This window comes from Myxine glutinosa, chromosome 9 (genome assembly GCF_964187855.1).
Source record: "Myxine glutinosa chromosome 9, kmMyxGlut1.1, whole genome shotgun sequence".
In the NCBI taxonomy this organism is placed as follows: domain Eukaryota; kingdom Metazoa; phylum Chordata; class Myxini; order Myxiniformes; family Myxinidae; genus Myxine; species Myxine glutinosa.
In genome coordinates, this window is record NC_136269.1 from 111,998,403 (window position 1) to 112,024,410 (window position 26,008).

The 26,008-nt window shown below is 49.3% G+C and overlaps 1 protein-coding gene across 1 annotated transcript in view; it reads right to left on the reverse strand.

The window, feature by feature from the left end:
- COG6 (component of oligomeric golgi complex 6) overlaps positions 1–25,547 on the reverse strand; it is a 144,940-nt gene extending 119,393 nt beyond the window's left edge. Inside the window, exons 1-3 of the mRNA XM_068128500.2 lie at positions 24,964–25,547; positions 24,706–24,849; positions 18,693–18,764 (exon numbers count right to left, since the gene is read on the reverse strand). Of these exons, the coding sequence (XP_067984601.2) occupies positions 18,693–18,764; positions 24,706–24,849; positions 24,964–25,083 (336 nt within the window). The 5' untranslated portion in view covers positions 25,084–25,547. The remainder of the gene's footprint in view (positions 1–18,692; positions 18,765–24,705; positions 24,850–24,963) is intronic.
- Positions 25,548–26,008: the final 461 nt, after the last annotated feature.

Below are 26,008 nucleotides of genomic sequence, written 5' to 3' on the forward strand. Positions count from 1 at the left end.
GACAAGGTGAGCAGTCAAAACGCCAACATGGCCCATGAGTGTCCATAAGGGTGCGACCCACCATCCATCCTTCGGCCCCCCTGCGAGGAACACAGCTGCAGCAGCCCCAGCTGGCCAATGTGGTGAGCACTTGCTGCCACAACACACACTACCGCACACACAACCTCGGCCCTGGGGGGCACGGTCGCAGTGCGTGGCATCCCTACAGCCACGTCCCCTGCACCTCCCCATCATCCCCCAGTCCGACTACAAAACTGCAGCCCCCCCAGTGCTCACCCACACTTGACCACACCAAGGTCCAGTCAACAGCCATGCTCCACCAGGAGACCCACCCAGAAGACATGGTCCACACACCTCGGACACGCACAGCACCACGTTGACCCTCAGGCTACACAACTACATCCCCATCATCCCGCGTCCCAAATATCAGCACAGTTGCCCCCGCAACCAGTTGAAAGCTGTGTCTTGCTACCCTATTAATTTCATCACAGCCTCCAACACTTTGGTCTACACACCTGGATCAATAATGGCGTCACTGTACAGTGTCCACCATGGCATTTCAAAATCCACCCTTAAATTTGCATCTAACCCACAGATTACCCATGCCAAACATTTGTCACCTTTTACTAACCTCACCAAAGAAGGATGCTTTGCCATACACATGCCAGCCGAGCATGGCCCATATGCTCGGCTCGTTACACATCTCCCGATTCACATCCCCATGGCTCTCTTCCCAACCCGAGAGTCCATAAATCATAACGGAGCATCTGTGGAAGGTCACTCACACCATCACGTTCCACAGATGCCCCAATGGTTGTCCGGCAGGCTATCTCCATCCCTGTCCATTCGGTTTGACCCGCGTCCATAGACCAACCACCATGCCAGGTCACCACATGCTGGTTGTCCCAGAGTCCCTGGAGGAGAGTGCCAGGCCGCATGCCCGGGTGGTCACCACATCAGTCCCAAGTTGGCCGTCCGCAGTGCCACCACCAAAGCGCGACCCACAACACCTCCCCCTAGTGGTCCTCAATAAATGCCAACCCAGACTTGAGAAACCACCTCGGACCCCTCTGGAGGTCTTAACCCCCACCAGGGTCCGGTGACCCTGCCGGCCCGAGCCACCAGCTCGGACGGCGCCCCGACGGACAAGGGACGCCACACTCCACCAGACCCCCCGTGGGACCCAGGTCGTACCTCGACACCCAAGGCTGGACCCCACGTCCAAATCTCGCCATCACAGCCCCCCAGCTGGCTGGCATACCCAAATTTTGAAAGGGGCAACTTTTGCCCGAGGCCATCACCCATGACCTCTCCATATCCAGATCCCGCAGCCCGGGGACCAATCCCAACCATGGCTGCTCCAAATCAAGTTCCCATTGTAATTTTATTTTACAAATTTTCATTCCCACTGCCATTCCGCAGCTGCAGGGAACAACCTCTACCACCGGTTGTTCTGCCCCTCCCTGCAGTTGATCCAAATTCCCTACAGGGACCAAATCTCCAGAAGCTCTATCTCCCGATCCTCCAAGATCCAAATCCAGCCCGGAGCCCACACACTCCCCCAACTGGTTGTCCAATTTTGGAGCCTCTGTTTCCAAATAGCAGTGTACAGTGAGCGTCCCCTCGGTCATTCCAACCACCTCCTTGGACCAACTCACCTCTTCCCCCAGACTCCTTTGGGCCTGAACAAGCTCTACCTCCATGGGACTGTCACAGGTCTCCAGCCGCTGGATCAAATCATCCTCATCATTACAAATCATTCCTGGCCCCGCCAGGCTTTGATCAATATCCCCAATAAATACCCGGTCCGGCTCTATCGCATGGACCCCCAATTTTTCACTCCGAGCCCTCGCTTCGTCCCTCCTTGCCCCCAATTTTTCACTCCGAGCCCTCGCTTCGTCCCTCATTGCCCCTAATTGGCCCTCTAATCGCTCACCCTGAGCATCCATCCGGTTCCCCAATCGCTCACTCTGAGCCCTCATGTCTCCCCGAATTTCTGCAAGGTTTCGCTCACCCTCGGCCCTCTGAGCATTTATTAAATTTACTATGGTCTGGAGATCTATCGGGGCCGTCCCACCGGCGGGGAAAGTTCCAACGCTATCCTCCTTATCCCCCATTTCCGGCTCACTCCCGACGCTGACGGAGGCCTCGCTGCGCACCTCCATTTCGTCGACCTCCGACATCCGCCTTTCGGAAGGTTGTTTCCCGCGCGCGTATTTATTTTAATACCAAAAACACAATTTAAATTTGACGAAGACGCGATATCGCGCTCCGTATGCCCAATTGATTATTAAATTTCTCCGCCTCGCCTATACAAATTTTGCGTTCGAACGTCGGACGCAATGTACGCCCGACCGTGTCGATGTCTCGCCGCGGACAAAAAAATTTGTCCGACGGGTTCAAATCCCACTCCTGACACCACTTGTCGCGTGACTACCCTTGGTGAACACCGTAGGGTAACACGGATGACCGATTGCGAGACTTTACACTCCCGAGGCGAAAACTCAATGGCGGATTCAAGCTCAACACAAAGTTAAACGCGCGGGAGGCCAGACGCAACGAGCTCCACAGCCTTATCTATTAAAATGAAACACCCAGGAAACTGCGTTCAAATATGTACAGAAAATAATATAAGGATTTATTATTGAAAAGTAATAACAGTGAAAAAAACACGCGCCGGTAATACTAATAACTAAATCGGGACGTCCCCACACGACTGATATCAAACACAAAACGAGGGAGATTAATTACGAAAAGAACACGTCACGTCGTTCAAAATGTACGCGGATTCGGGCTTATCTGGTCTTTCGTCGTCTTTGTGGCTGCCGTCCAACACCACTCCTTTCGGCCCGATCGCACACCTCGCTCCAAGTTCCACGGCCCTCTGCGTCCGCCTCCAAGCGCCACCAGGCCTCGTCGGTCCAACGGCCCACACACACCACGAGCTCCTTTGCTCCAACGGTCCACCGCAGGGCTGCACGAAGCAACCAAAACCAAGTGCCAACTGCCAACTGCAACGAGCTGTGGTCACGAATGTTCAACGAACCGTGTCCTGTGCCAACTCCGACGAACTGTGCAACCAACCGTGTCCTGTGCCAACTGCCACGAACTCTGGTACGGAACTGTAACAACGAACTCTGCGACTCAACTCTCTCAACTCTGGACTCCACTCGAACTCTCTCAACTCTGGACTCCACTCGAACTCTCTCAACTCTGGACTCCACTCGAACTCTGGACTCCACTCGAACTCTGGACTCCACTCGAACTCTGAAATGGCGTCCGACCGTCGCCTATATTGGTGGCCGATGACGTCACATTGGCGCGCTCCTCAGCCAATCATAGCCTCCCAACTCGCCCAGGTCACGCCCTCTGCGGCATGCGACTCCTGACATCTCCCGTCCGTGACCCCGCGGTCCTGGCATAACACGTGCCGGCCAGGTTTGTAGGCCTTTTGAGGTGTGCAGGCGAGGTTTGTAGGCCTTGGAGGTGTAAACGGTGGCGGTGTATTGTGGCGGTGTTCTTGGCCTGGTTGGTGTCCATTTATTACGAAGTCAATGTCAGGGAAAGGGAATTATTTAATGTTGCACTAAGGACCTAACTAATGTTTATGTGGTTTGCAGTGCCATAAAGGACAAAGGTTTGATTACTAGGTGATACTCACAGGGGCGTTACCTTTAATCCCTCACTATTTAACACTCGAATCTCCAGGTAGATCCACACTCATACATCTTACCCCGACAACCGCCTGAACATCAATAACTTATTACATGTAGAGTCCCTGTCACGACAGCCGAATACCTACCTATTCAGATCTACCTATCTCTAGATGTTGCATTACCAAATTCATGTTATTGATGTTCAGGCGGTTGTCGGGGTAAGATGTATGAGTGTGGATCTACCTGGAGATTCGAGTGTTAAATAGTGAGGGATTAAAGGTAACGCCCCTGTGAGTATCACCTAGTAATCAAACCTTTGTCCTTTATGGCACTGCAAACCACATAAACATTAGTTAGGTCCTTAGTGCAACATTAAATAATTCCCTTTCCCTGACATTGACTTCGTAATAAATGGACACCAACCGCAACCAGGCCAAGAACACCGCCACAATACACCGCCACCGTTTACACCTCCAAGGCCTACAAACCTCGCCTGCGCACCTCAAAGGCCTACCAACCTCGCTGGCACGTGTTACACCAGGACCGCGGGGTCACGGACGGGAGATGTCAGGAGTCGCATGCCGCAGAGGGCGTGACCTGGGCGAGTTGGGAGGCTATGATTGGCTGAGGAGCGCGCCAATGTGACGTCATCGGCCACCAATATAGGCGACGGTCGGACGCCATTTCGGCGGTTCGAGTGGAGTCCAGAGTTGAGAGAGTTGAGTCGCAGAGTTCGTTGTTACAGTTCCGTACCAGAGTTCGTGGCAGTTGGCACAGGACACGGTTCGTTGCACAGTTCGTCGGAGTTGGCACAGGACACGGTTCGTTGAACATTCGTGACCACAGCTCGTTGCAGTTGGCAGTTGGCACTTGGTTTTGGTTGCTTCGTGCAGCCCTGCGGTGGACCGTTGGAGCAAAGGAGCTCGTGGTGTGTGTGGGCCGTTGGACCGACGAGGCCTGGTGGCGCTTGGAGGCGGACGCAGAGGGCCGTGGAACTTGGAGCGAGGTGTGCGATCGGGCCGAAAGGAGCGGTGTTGGACGGCAGCCACAAAGACGACGAAAGACCAGATAAGCCCGAATCCGCGTACATTTTGAACGATGTGACGTGTTCTTTTCGTAATTAATCTCCCTCGTTTTGTGTTTGATATCAGTCGTGTGGGGACGTCCCGATTTAGTTATTAGTATTACCGGCGCGTGTTTTTTTCACTGTTATTACTTTTCAATAATAAATCCTTATATTATTTTCTGTACATATTTGAACGCAGTTTCCTGGGTGTTTCATTTTAATAGATAAGGCTGTGGAGCTCGTTGCGTCCGGCCTCCCGCGCGTTTAACTTTGTGTTGAGCTTGAATCCGCCATTGAGTTTTCGCCTCGGGAGTGTAAAGTCTCGCAATCGGTCATCCGTGTTACCCTACGGTGTTCACCAAGGGTAGTCACGCGACAAGTGGTGTCAGGAGTGGGATTTGAACCCGTCGGACAAATTTTTTTGTCCGCGGCGAGACATCGACACGGTCGGGCGTACATTGCGTCCGACGTTCGAACGCAAAATTTGTATAGGCGAGGCGGAGAAATTTAATAATCAATTGGGCATACGGAGCGCGATATCGCGTCTTCGTCAAATTTAAATTGTGTTTTTGGTATTAAAATAAATACGCGCGCGGGAAACAACCTTCCGAAAGGCGGATGTCGGAGGTCGACGAAATGGAGGTGCGCAGCGAGGCCTCCGTCAGCGTCGGGAGTGAGCCGGAAATAGGGGAATTAGATGCAGAGGTGAGCCTTGGAACCTCCCTCGTCCCGAGCACCAACTTATCCCCCTCCCCCACCGGGGAGTCGGGAGTAGTAGGAACGGCCCCGACAACCGACCAGATGTTGGGTCAATTGCTTCGAAAAATGGAGTCCCAGGGGAAGGAATGTAGGGAAGGAATGAAGGGAATGAGTGATCGATTGGAGGAACAAATTGAAGGGATGGAAAAGAACAGTGAGCGATTGGGAAAGCAGATGGGGGACATGTACGCACAGAGAGAGCGAGCCAGTCGGGAATTGAATGAACAAATGAAGTCACAGGGGAAGGAATGGAGGGAAGGAATGAAGGAAATGAGTGATCGATTGAGTATTAAAATTGATGGGCTGGCAAACAAAATGGCAAAATTTGGAATTGCACAGGTGGATGGGGAATGTCCACAGGTGGATGGGGAATGTGTACAGGTAGATGGGGAATGCCTGCAGGTAAACGTGGAGAGTCCACAGGTGAGCGGGGAAGGAAATTTGGAATGTGAGAGTTGTAATGGGGAATGTTTCCCACATTCTGGCCTGGTTGTTTATCGGGACCGTGTGGATGTCACAACACCCCAACCGGGGGATGAATTTGAAATTGTGCAGCACCAGGGCGGTGGTGCGGAGCAAGAGGGGGTAGAGTTTTTGGGGGTCCGTGCAATGGAGCCGGACCAGGTATTTATTGGGGATATTGATCAAAGCTTGGCGGGGCCAGAAATGATTTGTGGAAATGATGATGATTTGATACAGCGGCTGGAGACCTGTGACAGTCCCATGGAGGTAGAGCTTGTTCAGGCCCAAAGGAGCCTGGGTGATGAGGTGAGTTGGTCCGAGGAGGTGGTTGGAATGACCGAGGGGACGCTCACTGTACACTGCTATTTGGAAACAGAGGCTCCAAAATTGGACAACCAGTTGGGGGAGTGTGTTGGCTCCGGGCTGGATTTGGATCTTGGAGGATCGGGAGATAGAGCTTCTGGAGATTTGGTCCCTGTAGGGAATTTGGATCAACTGCAGGGAGGGGCAGAACAACCGGTGGTAGAGGTTGTTCCCTGCAGCTGCGGTTTGGCGGTGGGAATGAAAATTTGTAAAATAAAATTTAAAATAAAATTACAATGGGAACTTGATTTGGAGCAGCCATGGTTGGGATTGGTCCCCGGGCTGCGGGATTTGGACATGGAGAGGTCATGGGTGATGGCCTCGGGCAAAAGTTGCCCCTTTCAAAATTTGGGTATGCCGGCCAGCTGGGGGGCTGTGATGGCGAGATTTGGACGTGGGGTCCAGCCTTGGGTGTCGAGGTACGACCTGGGTCCCACGGGGGGTCTGGTGGAGTGCGGCGTCCCTTGTCCGTCGGGGCGCCGTCCGAGCTGGTGGCTCGGGCCGGCAGGGTCACCGGACCCTGGTGGGGGTTAAGACCTCCAGGGAGGTCCGAGGTGGTTTCTCAAGCCTGGGATGGCAAATATTGAGGACCACTAGGGGGAGGTGTTGTGGGTCGCGCTTTGGTGGTGGCACTGCGGACGGCCAACTTGGGACTGATGTGGTGACCACCCGGGCATGCGGCCTGGCACTCTCCTCCAGGGACTCTGGGACAACCAGCATGTGGTGACCTGGCATGGTGGTTGGTCTATGGATGCGGGTCAAACCGAATGGACAGGGATGGAGATAGCCTGCCGGACAACCATTGGGGCATCTGTGGAACGTGATGGTGTGAGCGACCTTCCACAGATGCTCCGTTGTGATTTATGGACTCTCGGGTTGGGAAGAGAGCCATGGGGATGTGAATCGGGAGATGTGTAACGAGCCGAGCATATGGGCCATGCTCGGCTGGCATGTGTATGGCAAAGCATCCTTCTTTGGTGAGGTTAGTGAAATGTGACAAATGGTTGGCATGGGTAATCTGTGGGTTAGATGCAAATTTAAGGGTGGATTGTGAAATGCCATGGTGGACACTGTACAGTGACGCCATTATTGATCCAGGTGTGTAGACCAAAGTGTTGGAGGCTGTGATGAAATTAATAGGGTAGCAAGACACAGCTTTCAACTGGTTGCGGGGGCAACTGTGCTGATATTTGGGACGCGGGATGATGGGGATGTAGTTGTGTAGCCTGAGGGTCAACGTGGTGCTGTGCGTGTCCGAGGTGTGTGGACCATGTCTTCTGGGTGGGTCTCCTGGTGGAGCATGGCTGTTGACTGGACCTTGGTGTGGTCAAGTGTGGGTGAGCACTGGGGGGCTGCAGTTCTGTAGTCGGACTGGGGGATGATGGGGAGGTGCAGGGGACGTGGCTGTAGGGATGCCACGCACTGCGACCGTGCCCCCCAGGGCCGAGGTCGTGTGTGCGGTAGTGTGTGTTGTGGCAGCAAGTGCTCACCACATTGGCCAGCTGGGGCTGCTGCAGCTGTGTTCCTCGCAGGGGGGCCGAAGGATGGATGGTGGGTCGCACCCTTATGGACACTCATGGGCCATGTTGGCGTTTTGACTGCTCACCTTGTCCCGGTGACCCTTGCACGGTAGAGGTGCAGAGCTATCGTGGCCACAGGTAGTTGTGTAGTGATGATCACCGTTGGATGCGGATCCACATACCTGCCAGTGTAGTGGGGACAAAAGAGAAATTTGGAAGTATTTGGTAGGCCCAATGTGAAATTTTGGGATTGTGAAGGGTGGATGACGCTCTTGAACCTGACCAACCTGCAACTACCTGCACTTGAGGTGAGTGTTTTGAGGAGTACTGTCCCAGGCTTCAGGATTTGCTTTGGGAAATTGGGGACATGTAATTTGGAGTTGGGAGGTGAGAGCGAGTGATGACATGGCCGGTGAGGGGATGGAATGGGAGCCACAGTGTCTTGTGGGTGGCGTATGTTTTTGTATTGTGGTTATGTGTTTTGATGTGGTCGTGAGAGTGGAACCTGGAGAGTGTGTGATGATTATTGGAGATAATGAGGGATGATAATTGTGCTTTTGGAAATGTACTTTTGGGAAGATGTGATGGTTTAAATGTGAACTGGGGGGATTTCACATGTAGCAGGCCATGGCAAGCCTTGTAACACCTTTTACACCATCTATGAATTGTACTGAATTGTGCTGAGTTGTGTGGAGAATTGAATGGCAGCGGGGGAGGAAGTGTGTTTTGGGGACCATGGGTGGGGAAGGTGTGTGTGTCCGCAGGTACAGAGCAAGCTCTGAGGAGCGATGCCTGCGGGCCCCCCTCTGCGGCAATTACCCCTGGCAGCCGGTGGTAACTGGAAATTGGAGCTCGTCGGTGGAGGGTCTGGTTGGGCGCCGCGGGGTGAGGAAGTCCCCCGGTGACCCGTGTTGCTGCGCGAAAGCAGGAGGCAAAGGAGCCTGGTGTGTGTGGAGACCCTCACCGGCGAGGTAACGGCGGAAAGGGGCTGTTGGGCTGTCACGGGGCCAAGAGGTAAAGGGGGGGGGGGGGGCAATGAATTTGTAAGTCGGTTGACTTGTTTTTGGGACTGCGGGCACCACAGCCTGATGCGCCCCCACCATCTTTTTGTGCGGTACCTCCCCGCTGCCTAGTTGAGGAATGCACACACACGTGAATGACATCAATGCCATGGTCCTGCAGGGGGTGTATTGGGAATAAGTGCTTTGTTGATTTTTGCAATGCCTTGATGACCTATGGAATGAGAATGAGTGGTTAAGGGGTCTGTGTAGCATGAATGTGGGCGAAATCCACCGAGCCGTGTCACTCACCTGTAACATCTGGACAGGGCCCGAGGAAATTTAGGGGGATGCATTGGGGATGGCCCCGCAGGTAAGGTTGAGTCTTGTGGCATCCACCGGGGGACGCGGTCTGTAGACCGGGGTATGTACAAAGGTTAGAGTTTTGAGTTTTGGAAAGATGGTTAAGTTTTGTGGTTAAGTTAGTGTTGTGTGTTGTTGTTTCCTCCCTCCACAGGAACAACGAAGAAGATGTACATACTTGCATGATGGTTAAGGGGTTCAGCATGTTAAGGAAGTGTAGGTAGGTAGTCCGACTCACTTCCCACAGCCCTTCCTGATTTATTTCATAGGTTAATTAAGTGTGTGACAGTAAGTGTTAAGGCTGGAATGGTAGCCCTGCGGTGAACCTTGCAGGAGCTACGGTTCCAGGGGGGGGGCTGTGTTATGAATTTGGTAATGCAACATCTAGAGCTAGGTAGATCTGAATAGGTAGGTATTCGGCTGTCGTGACAGGGACTCTACATGTAATAAGTTATTGATGTTCAGGCGGTTGTCGGGGTAAGATGTATGAGTGTGGATCTACCTGGAGATTCGAGTGTTAAATAGTGAGGGATTAAAGGTAACGCCCCTGTGAGTATCACCTAGTAATCAAACCTTTGTCCTTTATGGCACTGCAAACCACATAAACATTAGTTAGGTCCTTAGTGCAACATTAAATAATTCCCTTTCCCTGACATTGACTTCGTAATAAATGGACACCAACCAGGCCAAGAACACCGCCACAATACACCGCCACCGTTTACACCTCCAAGGCCTACAAACCTCGCCTGCACACCTCAAAAGGCCTACAAACCTGGCCGGCACGTGTTATGCCAGGACCGCGGGGTCACGGACGGGAGATGTCAGGAGTCGCATGCCGCAGAGGGCGTGACCTGGGCAAGTTGGGAGGCTATGATTGGCTGAGGAGCGCGCCAATGTGACGTCATCGGCCACCAATATAGGCGACGGTCGGACGCCATTTCAGAGTTCGAGTGGAGTCCAGAGTTCGAGTGGAGTCCAGAGTTCGAGTGGAGTCCAGAGTTGAGAGAGTTCGAGTGGAGTCCAGAGTTGAGAGAGTTCGAGTGGAGTCCAGAGTTGAGAGAGTTGAGTCGCAGAGTTCGTTGTTACAGTTCCGTACCAGAGTTCGTGGCAGTTGGCACAGGACACGGTTGGTTGCACAGTTCGTCGGAGTTGGCACAGGACACGGTTCGTTGAACATTCGTGACCACAGCTCGTTGCAGTTGGCAGTTGGCACTTGGTTTTGGTTGCTTCGTGCAGCCCTGCGGTGGACCGTTGGAGCAAAGGAGCTCGTGGTGTGTGTGGGCCGTTGGACCGACGAGGCCTGGTGGCGCTTGGAGGCGGACGCAGAGGGCCGTGGAACTTGGAGCGAGGTGTGCGATCGGGCCGAAAGGAGTGGTGTTGGACGGCAGCCACAAAGACGACGAAAGACCAGATAAGCCCGAATCCGCGTACATTTTGAACGACGTGACGTGTTCTTTTCGTAATTAATCTCCCTCGTTTTGTGTTTGATATCAGTCGTGTGGGGACGTCCCGATTTAGTTATTAGTATTACCGGCGCGTGTTTTTTTCACTGTTATTACTTTTCAATAATAAATCCTTATATTATTTTCTGTACATATTTGAACGCAGTTTCCTGGGTGTTTCATTTTAATAGATAAGGCTGTGGAGCTCGTTGCGTCTGGCCTCCCGCGCGTTTAACTTTGTGTTGAGCTTGAATCCGCCATTGAGTTTTCGCCTCGGGAGTGTAAAGTCTCGCAATCGGTCATCCGTGTTACCCTACGGTGTTCACCAAGGGTAGTCACGCGACAATATGTATGTATATGTATATATATATATATGTATGTATATGTATATATATATATATGTATTGTTGCGAATATGGAATTTGGCCTCCATATCCGCTTGTAAATATTCCCCTATTTTCTCCAATACTCCCCAACTTTCCCCAATCCCCCATTCCCTAGTCCCATTGCATGTAAATAACAATCAGTAGAGCCGACCTTCCCCTTATTCCCCCATTAAATGTCGTGCCCAGGTCCACCGCACCACACGTAGACAACTTTCGGACATCTTGCTAGTTATTCTTAATCTATGTCAGTTAAGGCCTCGTTTCCATTAATTATGACTCTTCGTTGCACCAGAATGTGATTATATGGCACCAGTAGTGAGTTTAGGACCTTTCCCATACCTCCTCCCATCTTCTTCCCCGTCTACAACAACAGAGGGGCACGGCGCTGCGCGGGGGGGAGTGTGCGTCCTCCCACCGGCTCGGTTCGCCGCCATCGACAATGCGCTCCAGACGATGCGCTCCAGACCATGCGCTCCACGGGGTTACCACGAAGGGGCTCCTTGTCAGCTCCTCGTCAAGGGCGGAGCCTGGTAAACCCCCCGCACGCACCCAATGAGAAGCAACGTGCCGATTCCACGAGGCGGAGCTAACGAGCCGAGGGCGTGTCACTCCCCGCCGGATATACGCGGCCACGTAGCGGACGTGACGTCAGATGCGCCCCCAGCTGGAGAAAGAACGTTGCCTACGACCGCTGAGAGGAAGAGAACCCGCCTGAGAAAGAACGTCACCTCTGAGCGCTGCGACGAGACCTCCCCGCATCTCTGGACCGAACCGTGTACCCTGCTTTGAGCCAAGAGTGCACCTTGAGCCATCGATACCCGCTTTCCTGCCATCAACCCCCGTGTGAGTCAGCCGTTGTCCCGTTTGTCTGTCGTCTGTCCGGGGTTAATATAAGATTGTGTCTAAGTGCCTGTCTTTCTATGATGTACCTCTCGTCCCTGTAATCTAACCTTTCCGTACGAATATAATCTCCTCCGGAGGTCTTGAGAATTGAAACATGGGTGTCGTATGTCATTATAACCCAGCCGGGTGTCTTCTTTTTCCTTATTGATCCAGCGTAGCGCGGCTCCGTCAACGTCGAGTATAATCGGGTAATTTGTGCGGACACGACGGCCATTCCGCTCGGCCCACCTTAACATCAAAGTCGTGTCTGTAACAATTGGTTGTCAGGAGTTGGATTCGAACCTGGGACTAAATTTATTTAGCCCAAATTTTGGACACCAATTGTGTTAGTACGGTAACAATTGGTGTCGAGGAGTGAGATTCGGACCCGGGACTAAATTAGTTAGGCCCAAATTTTGGGAGGGAAAATCGAGCCGGAGCGCGTACGGCGCTCGACAAAATCGATCCGGAGCGCGGTCCCGCGGTTACTGCGCTCGCCGAAATTATAACGAAAAAAAAAAAAAAAAATTTGGATTTGTTTTACGAAACTCGAATTTTGCAAGTCGCGCTATGGCGGATCAAGACGGCTGGGGTCCGGTAGGGGAGAGTGAAGCAGGGTCGGTCCAGGACCAAATTGAGGGACATGAGGGACAGGAGGAGAGCGAAGCAGCGAGGGTAGCAGACGCACAAAATAGCGTCGTTGTGCCCGACATTGCGGGAGCGCAAAATGGCGCCTCGCTGGTCACCGCGCCCGCGACCGTGGCAGCGCCCCTGGTGGATTTGAACCTTTTTTTTATACAAATGAAGGCCCTTATGGACAAGAATAATGAAGAAATGAAAAACAGTATGGGGGCAATGAGGGACGAAATGGGGGTAATGAGGGACGAAGCGAGGGGTACCGGTGAGGGGTTAGACAATAATTTTAAGGGATTAGACAAGAAATTTGGGAAGTTAGACAATAATTTTGAGGAGTTAGACAAGAAATTTGGGAAGTTAGACAATAATTTTGAGGGGTTAGACAACGGGATAAAAGAAGTGAAAAATGGGTTAATGGGGGTAGAAAATAGAATGGCTGCCCAGGAGAATCAGATAGAGGGAGTGAAAAATGGGTTAGAGGGGTTAGAAAACAGTATGGAAGGCAAATTGAGGGACATGAGGGACCAAGCGGAAAGGGAAGTTAAACAAATGGAGCAGCAGATAGAGGGGGTCAGAATGGGGGTAGAAACCAAACTGGATGCTCACAGGGAGGAAATGGAGCAGATGAGGGTGGCATCTGGGCAGGAGATGCAAGTGATGGGAGAGGAGATCAGAAGAGGAGCGAGTGAGGAGGTCGGAGGAGTGCGCGAGGAGGTGAGGCACTGTGAGGAGCACATGGAAAAGGAGGTGAGAAAGGCGACTGTAAAGTTACAAGGGGGCATAGAGGACCTGACGCAAGAGGTGGAGCAGCTGACGGTGGGACAGACGGAGTTAGTGGAGCAGGTTCAAAGGAACACTGCGGTATTAGGAGGTTTAAAGGCGACACAGAAAGAACTCAAAGATGACTTGGTAGCGACGAAGAGGGAATGTCAGATGGTACGTGAGGGACTGACAACGAGGTTGGACGAGGTGATAGAGGTAATGGAGACGAAGGACCGGCAGGTGAGGACGCACATGGAAACGGTCAAGGTAGCCTTAGAGGATGAGCTTGAGGAGACGTACCGGGGAATAAAAGAGGTGAGGCACAAATTAGAAGAAGTGGAAGAAGGGGTGAGCGAAATTAAGAAGCGACGGAGAGGGGATAACAAAGAGATAAAAGAGGAGATAAAAGAATTGGTCCAAAGTCTGTGTTTGGATCGTGATGTGCTCATTAACCGGATGAGGGATTCGCAGGCGATGGAGGAGAAGCGAAGAGGAAGAGGACCTGGTGTAAGTGGTGACCAATATGGTCGTGCGTATGATGCGCCAGGGGATTTAAGAAGCTTGGGGGTCGAGATGGACCCGGGTGTTCGTGAGAGGCCACTGGTGAAGTGTGCGACAGGTCTGGTGTGCGAAAGAGGAGGTGTGCGAGAAAGTCCGACTCTGGGGTGTGTGAGGAAAAAGTGTGTGCCAAGGAGTGAGGGTGTTGGCGAGAGCGAGTCGGTCGTAGCGTGTGTGCGAGGGAGCACATGGAAGCGCAGTGTGGTGAGTGTTACAGAGGGTGTGACGGGAGAGTGTGCGCGAGAAAGGTGTGTGACGGACAGGTGCATGAGGAAAGAGTGCGCTGTCAGAAGTAAGGAAGAGTGTCCACCTGTGGTGAGTGTTACAGAGGGTGTAACGGGAGAGTGTGCGCGAGAAAGGTGTGTGACGGACAGGTGCATGAGGAAAGAGTGCGCTGTCAGAAGTAAGGAAGAGTGTCCACCTGTGGTGAGTGTTACAGAGGGTGTAACGGGAGAGTGTGCGCGAGAAAGGTGTGTAACGGACAGGTGCATGGGGAAAGAGTGCGCTGTCAAGAGGAAGGGTGAGTGCGCTGTCAGGAATGGAGGTGAAAGTAGTGAGAGTGACATGGAGCGTGAGTTAGTTGTGACAGGTGAGCGAGGATGTACACCTGGGATGGAAGGATGCACACCTGGAATGGTAGAGCGTGAGTGGGAATGCACGCTGGAGTTGGTGGTGAGGCACGTGGTTGGGTGTGCGAATGAGGGCACACCTGTGATTGTCACAGAGGAGGTGACCGCGGAGGGGGCGCGAAGCGGTGTATTGGTGAGGTGTGCGAGCAACGAATGTGTGCCAAAGTGTTCGGTGGTCAGGTGTGTGACCAAGGCTGTGAGTGGAATGGGTGTACCTGGGTGTGTAAGGAAAGGTACGAGGAGCATGAGCACGGCTGGATGTGTGAGCAAGGAACGGGCTTCGGGGTGTAAGCATGCAGGTGAAGCATCGACGTTAGACGGGATAGAGTTTAGAACGACTTATAGCCGAATCGGGCCCTCGGTGCGTGCTGGGCCTCGCTTTGAACGGCCGCGTCCGTGCTCCACTAGGCGGAGCTGGCAGCCCGATAGAAAGGGTCGTCATGGCGACCACTTTTTGGTGAGACGTGCCGGCAGGTCTAGATCGGGGCATTGGATGGCTCCACGCCGAGGTGGTGTGTGGGATCTCGGCACGGGTAAGCCCCCGTCCCTGCACCGAGTGCCGGACGCATCCAGCCGCTGGCACAAAACAACCAGCATTCATTGTTTGGCTTTACGAAGCCGGGCTTTGGACAGGAATTGGCGCACCGAGAGGTATTAGTGAGTAGACTGGGTGATGAGGTTAGTGTTTTGGACCCAAAATTAGAGAAAAACAAAATTTGATGATTGGCAAGGGATTGGCAGTAGTGATTGGCAGATAATGGTACAGTGATGGGCAATGATTGGCAAATTTTTAATTTGTTGAAATTTGATGTGCAAAATTGGTAGTGAGAGACCCCCGATGTGGTGGGATGGCAAATCCACCATCCCTCACAGGTGGGGGCAAATGCGCAATAGCTTATGGGGTGTATGGCAGTGAAAACTAGCCCGGGTGGGTTAGGATATGGTGTGTAGGGATCTAGAGAAGATGACCTTAGGTAACGTTAAGGTTAGTTAGTGACTGATACCTGTAGTAGGGACGCAGGTAGATTAGTGTGGATGATAATGACGAGGGAGCGCAATAGTTTAAAGGGACGACTGGGAAGCGCAAGTTTCAGAAGGGAGTAGTTAGCTGAGATGATGCCGTGTTTGTGAGGATTGTACAGGTGTGATTGCACAGGTGTGCAACTGGACAGGTGTGTGGAGCAGTGTGTGAGTAATGAGTGTTGTGGATCAGCGCGAATGCGCTTGGGGAGAGAAGGGTGCAGGTGGCACCAGGTGTGAGAGCACAGGTGTGCAAGTACAGGTGTGTGGAGAGAGTTGGAGTAAGTGGTACGGAGTGGTGTGCATGGTGCGAAGGTGTGGATGGGGGAAGAGTGGACCCCTTTCACGAATACCCGGGGCGGGTAGTGTAAGTGTTAGGTAGAGGGTATAGGTAAATTGTGGTTGGATATTGGCATTTGTGGTGCGGTTGCAGAATGGTGTTGTGGATGGGTGCATTAGTGTTGTGGAAATGGCTGGGCGTGTAGCCTGTTAGTAATTCTTGTAAATACCTCCGTTAAGTGTAAAGATCAAAGGTCGTCCCCTTAGTTAATCCATCGCATGCACATAGAAAATCATAAGCCCTTCTAAATAGTTATTTCTTATTACCTTCGCAAAAGCGGAAGGTTATGTTTTGATCGCTGTGTATTTATTTGTATGTCTGTGTGTGTGTGTGTGTGTGTGTGTATGTTATTCGCATAACTCAAAAAGTATTCAACCGAATTGCATGAAATTTGGTGGGATGATTGGTTATTATACGGGACACTTTTGATTAGATTTTGGGAGCAATCGGGTCAAAGGTCAGGGGGGTCACGACCTTGCAAAATGTGCGTTTTTTGTCATAACTCGGTCAATTCTTATCCGATTTGCATGAAATCAGCACCAAACTGTTCACTGTTCTGTTCCCTACACTCCCATGCCAAGTACAGAACAGTAGCTGCGGCGAAGGTATGCGCTCTACCGAGTGCCCGTTCTAGTTCTATGTTAGTTTAAGGCTCTGTTTCCCACTAGTTGACTCTGCATTGCACCAAATGACATAAGATAGTTCCCCTTTCAAGTTTTCCCCAAATCGTCTCCTCAAAGTGCAAGTGATAGTTGGGCTGTTTTCGGCGGCGTTAGCCGCCGTTGCATTGGGCGGTTTTCATTACCATCATTTTCACCCCAAGACTCCATCACACACGAGGCCAAGGAAGGGGCAGGAGCCGCCGGATCACGGACGTGGCACCACCTCGTCATCAAAGGTGGAGCCACAGAGCCCTTGCCCACCAATCAGCGCCGAGGTGAGCAAAAACCGGAGGCGTGGCACAAGAGTTGGCGGATCATCGCGCCATGCACGATATAAGCGCGCACACAAGCCTTTTCGCGGCAGATGCATGACCCAGCTGAAGCAGACAAGAGAGACAGAGACGTGAGGGGGTGCTCATATTGCAGCAATAGGCCGAGACCCTCTAGGCCCTATTGCCGGTCGGTGAAACGTGAAGCTATGTTTGCCGGGTTTTTGCCTCGACCCCAAAGCGTGGATCGGAGCGCGCGCTTGGAGCCGGACCTCGACGCCTACCATCTGCCTGGACCCTCCTCTGCCATCCCAAACCATCCCTGCCATTCCATCCTTTTGTGTACGTGAGTTTGTTTTGTGTGTCTTGTCCCTGGGAATAAGTTAAGCTTGTATAAGCTAGAAATTGCTCTGTGTCCTTCTGATCCTTCCATTTTCCTGTATATTACTTTTATTTCTTCTCTTCTTGATTTTGGTTTGTGTAAATAATAATAAATCCTGTTCTTCCTTACTCTGCCTTTTTCCTTCACATCCGTTCGTCCTCGTCTTTTCCATCATTGAATACCTGTGGCACGATTTAGCCAACGAATAAGAATCGGGTCTAGTTTCTGTTAATGGTTCGATCCGCGGCTGCTAATCCGCTCGGCAAATAACATATTGTCCGCGGTCACGAACGAGATTGCTCACCTGCCTCTCTGGAGGGAGCTGGGCAGCTTCAGGACTCACGTCGGTCAGTCGCAGACAAGGGGATTAATCCCCCCTTGGTAAGGGGAAAAGGGGCCGACGGTGAGATCCGCAACAATATATATATATATATATATATATATATATATATATATATATATATATATATATATATATATATATATATATATGTATATATATATATATGTATGTATATATATATATATATATATATATATATAGTGCTATAGTTTTGAAATTAGGAGCAACATCATCTTATATATGAAAGGTAATGAGACGTTTGTTCTATATGAAAGGTAAGTTTTTTTTTTGGTCACGTGACCTCTCAAATGCATGAATCATTCCAAAACCAAAAATAGTACAAACACAACCTATACGTCAATTTTAAGATCTCATCTAATGCTTACTGCTCATCTAACGACATAACGCTCAATGGTGAAAGAAGAGTTTTGGAAAAAAAAGGTTACCGTCTGAGCCAACCTCTCCAAATATACATCCTGTGAAAATTCCTTTGTGGGAGGAAGAAGGGGAATGGTGGGGTGGAGGAGGGAGGGAAAATATGAAGGTGAGATGAGGGAGGGAAAGGGTGGAGATGGGAGGAGGGAGGGGATGGGTGGGTGGGAATCCAAAGGGGAAGAGGTGGGGTGGGAGGACAGAGGGGAAGGGTAGGGGGGGGGGAGTCTGAAGAGAGGGGAAGGGTGGGAGTCTGGAGGGGAAGTGGTGGGGTGGCTAGGAGGGAGGGGAAGGGTGGGTGGTAGTCCATAGTGAGGAGAAGGGGAGGGGTAGGAGGAGGGAGGGGAATGGTGGGTGGGAGTCTGGAGGGAAGGGAACGGGTGAGAGGAGAGAGGGGATGGAGTGGGAGGAAGGACCCGGTGTTACCCGGCAACGCCAGGTACCTTTACTAATCAACAATAAACGAATGGATGTTGACGACTATAACACAATGCTTTTTACTAACAGAACATGTCTGATATATCATCTGAGTTTTTAACCATGAAGAATGGTTCCGCAACACCTTTAAATTCAAGGCAGCAAGCAAAGAAAAAAAGAAAAAAAGATAGCTCGTGCTTCTGCTCAAAGCATTTAAAATTTAATAGCATTAAAAGCAAGTATCAGTGCACTAGTTATTAACTAGCAACGTAAAGCCTTGCTCACGTCATACTCCAGGCAAATGCAAGCTGTAAATGAGCCACAGTATGCAACCACAAACTCACGCTTAAGACAGTTACTCATGTCTTGGCAGGCCTTGTTCATCGCTTCCACATCAGTAGTGACATCTTCTAATGCCTGCAGAACATACATCATTTCATGAAAACATTACAATTCAACACACTGCTCCCCCTCTTCAATGTGTTGATGCAACTTCCACTAGTTTCAAATTTTCCAGTTAAAGTGCAGTCCAAATTTTTGGAACAATCCTTTCATCCCTTTGTGAATAAGCTTTAAATGTATTGTAAAAGAGATACTTGTTATACTGTCATGTCAGAGTAACGCAGACCGCCTGAGCCAGAGGTCTGAAGACCTCCGCAAAAGCCAAAGCAATATTAGAATTCCCTGCGTTCTATTAATTGTAATACTTCCTCCAAGGATCGCCTGAATGGAAGCTGCAAATGGTGGTGGGTTACACGCGAAGGCAAAAGTCTAGAAGAGGTTTCTTATAGTTAAATAAATATTTATTATAAAAGAAATGCGGGGGGTAAGGAAGGACGGGACGATAAATAAACACGGAACAGACCTACGCTCAAAAGATGCAAGAAAAGGAGAAGAACAAACACGCAAACTTGTGTACAACAAGCAAAATAAATCAATTTAAAATATTTCATGGACTTTAAAAAGGTTAATTGTGTTGACCTCTTGGTTTCACTCAGAGCCAAAGCTCTGAGATACTTACACCGCCCACCACAAAATTGTGGAGCAACATCAGAGGAGGATGCATATGTCTAAAAATAAGGCAAAATATCCTGCTTGCGAAATAAAATTTGGCATCAAAATTATTCATGCCTGTTCACCTACTCTCTCTCCTTCCCCCTCTCCCCCACTCCGCCACTCCCCCTCCATCTCCACCTCACACCTCACTCCCTCTCCATCTGCATCTCACTCCCCTACTCTGCCTTAGTCTCCCAGCCCCCTCCTCACAGCCAGGAAGAGCTTTCAAATAGGTCCGAGATACTATTTCAAAAGGTTTCAAAGCAGTTGGGATGCAACTTCCCCATCTCTCTTCCCTCCCCCCTCCCTATCTCTCCACCCCCACTCTCTCCATCTCCCCTATCCCTCCTCCTCCCTCTTTCCCCACAACCAGAATGCCCTTTCAAAGGGGTCCCATAATGTATTTCATAAACTTTCATCAAAGTAGTTATGACGTAACTCCACCGCTCTCTCTTCTCCAGGGATGAGCTTTCAAAGGGGTCCTATATAGTATAGTCTGCATGCATCATATTGCTAGAGGTCCCTCGAGGTTTTTAACATGAAATTAAATAGGAATCTGGGGAAAGATTAACATTTGTTTAAATAACATACTTTTGTGTACGGTATTTGGAGCCAAACGCATCACCACGGCCATCACACCACGGCCATCACACCTCCCCCTCCCCCCTCCCCCCCACCTCTTTCCTCTCCCGCTCTCTGCATCACGTCTGGCCAGTTATTTTCAAAACGGCTGTTCAAATGCATTTTTGTCCAAAAACACCAATATTTGTCTGATTTTTCTCACTTTCTGCTGCAATCGAGATTTAAACCATCTTGGTGACGATGAAAAAATGAAACCATATAGCAAAAAAAAACTTAACACAAAGCCATGACAGTCAGAAAGCTAGATTTTTACAAAAGACGTTGATAGTTTAGAGCTGGGTCGGGATTACTTAGCCCCTTACCTAGAGTGGCGTTATGCCTTGTTAGGGGCAATTTCCATGAACACAAATTTTAAAAAACAAGACCGATAGTCTAACAATGGCATAGCTGGCCTTGGATCTGCTGAGTGGAGGATCTACTGTCCCTCTGTCATGTGACCAGATTCTCAAACTCGGATCGGTGGACGTTTGTGAGGGACTTACATACATACACTGTACTGACAGACAAACATTGTACGAGACGGCATTTCCCTACAGGCTACGCCGCAAAAATATGGCTGCCGAAACACGTGACCAATGACAATGTTTTTTCTTGACCAATTAATCCCTAGATCATGCTCAAGAAATTTCAGACTGATCGGATCAACCGTTCTACTTGTCGATTTCTGATGTCATAATGAAGGCATCTATGACATCATCATTAGCATATGTTATTCCCCATGAGGGGTACTTTTCAATGAGCCATGTTTCAACGTTTTCCATGGAGCAGTTTTGGAGATATAGAAGTGCAAAGTTTTTCAGTTTTTCTTTTCCTTTCCAAAATGGCGCCCATACCCGAGGGCGTTGATCGCAATTGAAAAGTGGTGCTGGGGACATTTTCTGGGAAAGGTATTTTGAAGTGGCTATGAAGAAGATGATTATGTTTTTTATATAATCACATAAATAGTGACCAATTTGAAATCCGATATCAAACTTCAAATTGAATTGACCATATATCAGGAAGTCGGAAGACTTCCTATGGAGGGAAGACACAATTCCTCAAAAAATAAATCTTACCAAGAAACTAACTTATAAACCTATAAAAAGTACCAACCAATCAGTCGTCTGTGGAGGATTTCACATCAAATAACACTCATTAACCCTTTGTGTGCTGCATCTTTTAATTTTTTTTTCAAAATGTTCATTTAAAAATCACAGTTTTTTGGTCATTTTCCCCCAAAAAAAGAAAAAAGACTTTAAATCTTGTGACAAATCTGCGACTGCAGCACGCAAAGGGTTAAACGTTTGGGCGGCATCACAAAACTACAAAATTGACAACAAAAATATCCCACTTGTAATTCTTTTCAGACAGTAACTCAACATTGGTTTAAGTTCAGTACTTCGTTCAAACGCGAATCTACTGCATTTTACAAGGGAAAGGTCCATGACGCCTCAAATTTTTCCCAACTTGACAGGATTCCACGAAAAGTAGGTGTAACTGCATAATTACACATCGGGCAATGAAGTGCCAAGAGGGGTGGGCGGGACTATGACTGCCAATCACCCTGATGGGGGCGGGACCCGAAAACACATTTGACTGTATGTACTAATTAGAATGTTATATCGTCTATGCAGTATGTACAGTGCTGTACTTTACAATGCGAGTACATCTATAAAGTTTGGACAACAACATTTATAAACGAGAATGTCACTTATAAACATACCTCGGCCAGGGTGAACGGTTTACGTTTTGTATCCCTCTGATAGGTCAGATCTGGATCCGGAACTGACCCAAAATCTAATTGGCTTGTTCTCGTCACCGAATCAACTCATCCACCAAGTTTTGTGAGAAGTCGTCCACAGCTTTTAAAAATATCATCCTATATATCGTTTTTGGTCCATTCACTCAATGGTGAAGAATCACTTTGATACTTTAAAAACTTATATCCAGATTCAGATTCGAATCTTCACCAAAATTTTATCAATTCTGGCTCAGTCAGCACTTTCTCCAATGTAACAACAACTAAATAAATTTTTCTTACCTTACAATTTCACTATGGGTGAGCAAAGAGGCTCCTTCGGAAGAAAACGTGAAGGAACATCGAGGTACACTGCACTGCAGCAGGAATGTCTACCTGTGTCACACTTTCAGTAATCTCTAATCACGTGATACATTTTTAGCGTATGCGTGTACCAATGAAAAATCCGTGCTTGGACCAATGAAATCCAGCACGACATGCACGAGCCAATTACGCTCTCTGTTAATAAATAATGCCCACCAGCGCAGTGTCCATTTAAGAGATAACTTCTTTGGGGAAAGTTAATTTTGATTTATACATAATTCGATGATGTAGTTGGAGAACATCCCGCATCCGGGCCAGTGTGGATTGCACAGAGCAACGCATTTTATGTTATATTCGAGTAGAAAGTGGGGGGCATAATCCCCCCTCATCAAAAAAAGGGGGGTGAGGGATATGTCCCCTCTCCCTGGTCTCCCACCCATCGACACCCATGCCCATACCACGTGACCTATGACGTCTTAAATATCATTACAAATTCTACCGGAAGAGGTGAAAATTTCATGTCAATCAGAACATCTGTTGCAGAGAAAACGAATTTTAAAAGGAATAAACCCACAAAATGCCGGCACAAGGGACAAATACATATACATGCATACACGAAACAGTCACATATCCAACCTCTCCACCAAATTTTGTCTGAATCCGTCAACAACATTTTGAGATATTCTGTTTACAAACAGACAGAGGTGAAAACATAATCTCCAGCGTGTGTGTGTGTGTGTGTGTGTGTGTGTGTGTGTGTGTGTGTGTGTACATGCGTGTCCGTGAGTGAGTGAGTGAGTTTGTATGTGTGTGTGAGCGTACTCGGAAGAACGGTACTCGGAACAAGTGGAACATGTCTGGGCAAACAAGTGGAACATGTCTTTCAATCCTGACAAATCTCACACTCTTACGATGTCTCTCCGAAAAGACCGACTGGACAACCCTCCCATCCACTTTCTGAATAATCCTCTCCAAGAAGTTCTGTCACTCAAGCTTTTGGGTCTCACTATCTGCCATGATCTTTCCTGGAAAAACCACATTTCAAATCTGGCCTCCAAAGCCAGTCGCCGACTGGGCATCCTCCGTCGTGCGAAGTCCTTCCTTGGCACACCTGAGCTCCTCACCACATACAAGGCTTTCATCCGCAGCTCAATGGAATACTGCTCTCCCCTCTGGGCTGGTGCTCCTGCCTCACACCTAGCTCGCCTTCACGCTGTTGAAACCAAAGCATTCAGAATCATTGGAATCTCCCGCGATGAAGCTAACTCCAAGGGCCTCTCACTCACTCACCGCAGGCAGGTTGGTGGTCTTTCTGTCTTCTACCGACTCCTCTCTGGCCTTGCCCCCCCAGCTCTCTCTGGGCTCTGTCCCGCAAATATTCCTACAGGTCGCACAAGATCTGCCTGCAACCCTCTTTTGGTTAAACTGCCAAAATCAAGACTCTCTGCTCACCTTCACTCCTTCATTCCTCTTTTCTCCCGCCTCTGGAACAAACTCCCTCGCTCTCTTCAATCCCACTCCACCCTCCAAGTCTTTAAAACAGCTGTTCACCACCATCTCTTATCTTCCCCTATCCAAAACCTTGATCTTTTCTACCCCCGCTAATTTCACCCCAATTCCACTTTTTGAAATACCAACTTCTGTCCTGGAAGTCCTTGGTGTCCTTGTGCTTTATACTTCTTCCTCCCCCCCCCCCCCCCCCTTCCCATGCCTCCTCCCCCCGGGCCCTCTCCCTTCCACACATCTCCCTGCTCTCGGATGTTGTGTTTGTGTGCTTCCCCTTTTCTCCCCATCTTGTCTTCCGCTCCCTCTTTTTGTGTATTTTGTTTGTCTGGTCGATTTGTTTGTGAAGTAAATGTTAGCTCTTTCACGAGCCTCGATTCAGTATACAAAAAAAAAAAAAAAAAAAAAAAACGTGTGCGTGTGTGTATGTATGTGTGTGTGCATGCGTGTCCGTGTGTGTGTGCGAGTGAATGTGTGTGTATGTGAGTGAGTGTGCATGCGTGTCCGTGTGAGTGAGTGAGTGTGTGTGTGTGTGTGTATTTGTGTGTGTATGTGTGTGTGCATGCGTATCCCTATCCGTGTGTGTGTGTGTGTGTGTGTGTGTGTGTGTGTGTGTGTGTGTGTGTGTGTGTGTGTGTGTGTGTGTGTGTGTGTGTGTGTGTGTGTACTTTTCAATGTGGGATGCTTTCCACTTCTCACTGTATTGGGGGTTGGCCAAAGTTTTTCATTTTTCATGAGCTGGTCAGCCTTGCCAGACATTCAATATTTATCCAATAATGATTTTGGCAGGAATTTGTAATTTGTTCAGGATGCCGGCGATAAGTCGCCGACTCTTCGAGAAAGACACCATGAAATATTTAACGTCCATAAATAAGTGCTAGCATGTAGGACAGTGAGGACACCCAATTTAACATCCACCTGAGGGATGGCGCACTTTGTGATGCAACACGCTACCTGAGGAGCACCTTTATATTAATATTTGGATTGGGAATCAAAACTCGAAGACACAATTCAAATGGTAAGTGCGCCGCCTCATCATCCTGTCGGGCCTGGTAACTATAGTTACGTCCATGGATTTGGGCTGTTCAAGTGAGGTACAAAGGTAAGAGAGCTCACGTCTTTGACGTCACAAAACAGACGCAGGAAGTCTTCACCGATGGCCAGGTGTCTGCGCTCGATGTCCCCGCGGAGATCACGGCGAGCTCGCAGGGAGTTTTCAGGGAGGATGGAGGACAGAGAACGCAGCGACTCCAACAGCTCCTGCACTCCAAACACACATCGCCAATCGCACATAACAAATCCCTTCAAGTTCAAGAGTTCAGGCTTCATCCTTCCCCTGACAATTACGTACCAGACTCTGGTAAAAGGAAGTACCTTGTCATTGTCGAGGCGAGTGTCCAAGATCTTGCTAATCTTCCGCGAGAGCGGATTGCTCGCTTGAGAAGAGTTCGATCCTGCATCCACAGCAACACTCTCCGACTTCGTGTCTGCCATTCTGCCCACAAACAAAAAAATATCTCTTCCGTGTACATCAAACGAATCGATTTAATTTTATTTATTATCACGTAATATAGCATTCCATTTTTTTCTCTTGGAAACCACGTAGATTACCTTAAAATCACAATCGATCGAAATAAAAACACAAACTAACAGAACAGCACCAGCTTATACACCGCCTAAAAACGTCTGTTCTTTGTTCAAGCAAACCCCGATTCATATTTTATTGGAGCTTGGCTGAAGGAATGAGGAAGTGACAGGATGGGCAAAATAGATGCCAAATCGACTCTAAAAGCAGTCTGCTCTGGGTTCGAATCCAGACACAGCTATATTTTAATATCAACTGTCATGCCGGTGTTGCACAGGCAGGGTGATGTAGTTTATACCTGGGTCGGGATTAAAACCCAGGCCTGACGGCTCAGAGGCGAGCGTGCATACCTCTTGGCCACTCTAAAGGGTTCCAATAGTACTTGACGTCTAAAGGTCAAAAATAACTGTATAGTCCAGGAGCTAGTTTTCAAGAGAGGCCTAGAAAATGAGTTTCGTGCAACACCCACTACACAGTTGGTTTGTCATTTCAGGGTGCTTGGGATACATCTGTAGAACAAATCCAGCCCTGATGTACACTTCAATTGTGGCAGCAACAATAAATGGCAGCCACTTTTCTATTAAGGGGTAGCGTAAAGCTCGAAATTGACGATTTTTTTTTGTATTTTTGTTTTTTCAGCTCTTCCAATGGGGATTCTTCAACATTATAATTAAAAGGATAGTGGGTAGTATGAGGGGCTTTTCGTTATGCTGTTCAAGTATGATTTAAAATATATATATTATTATACCTTGTCGCTGGTATAATAATTATATACAAGATCGCTGAAATATGTAGTTTTTGCTTTTCGACTGTAATTATGCAATATTGTGGCGG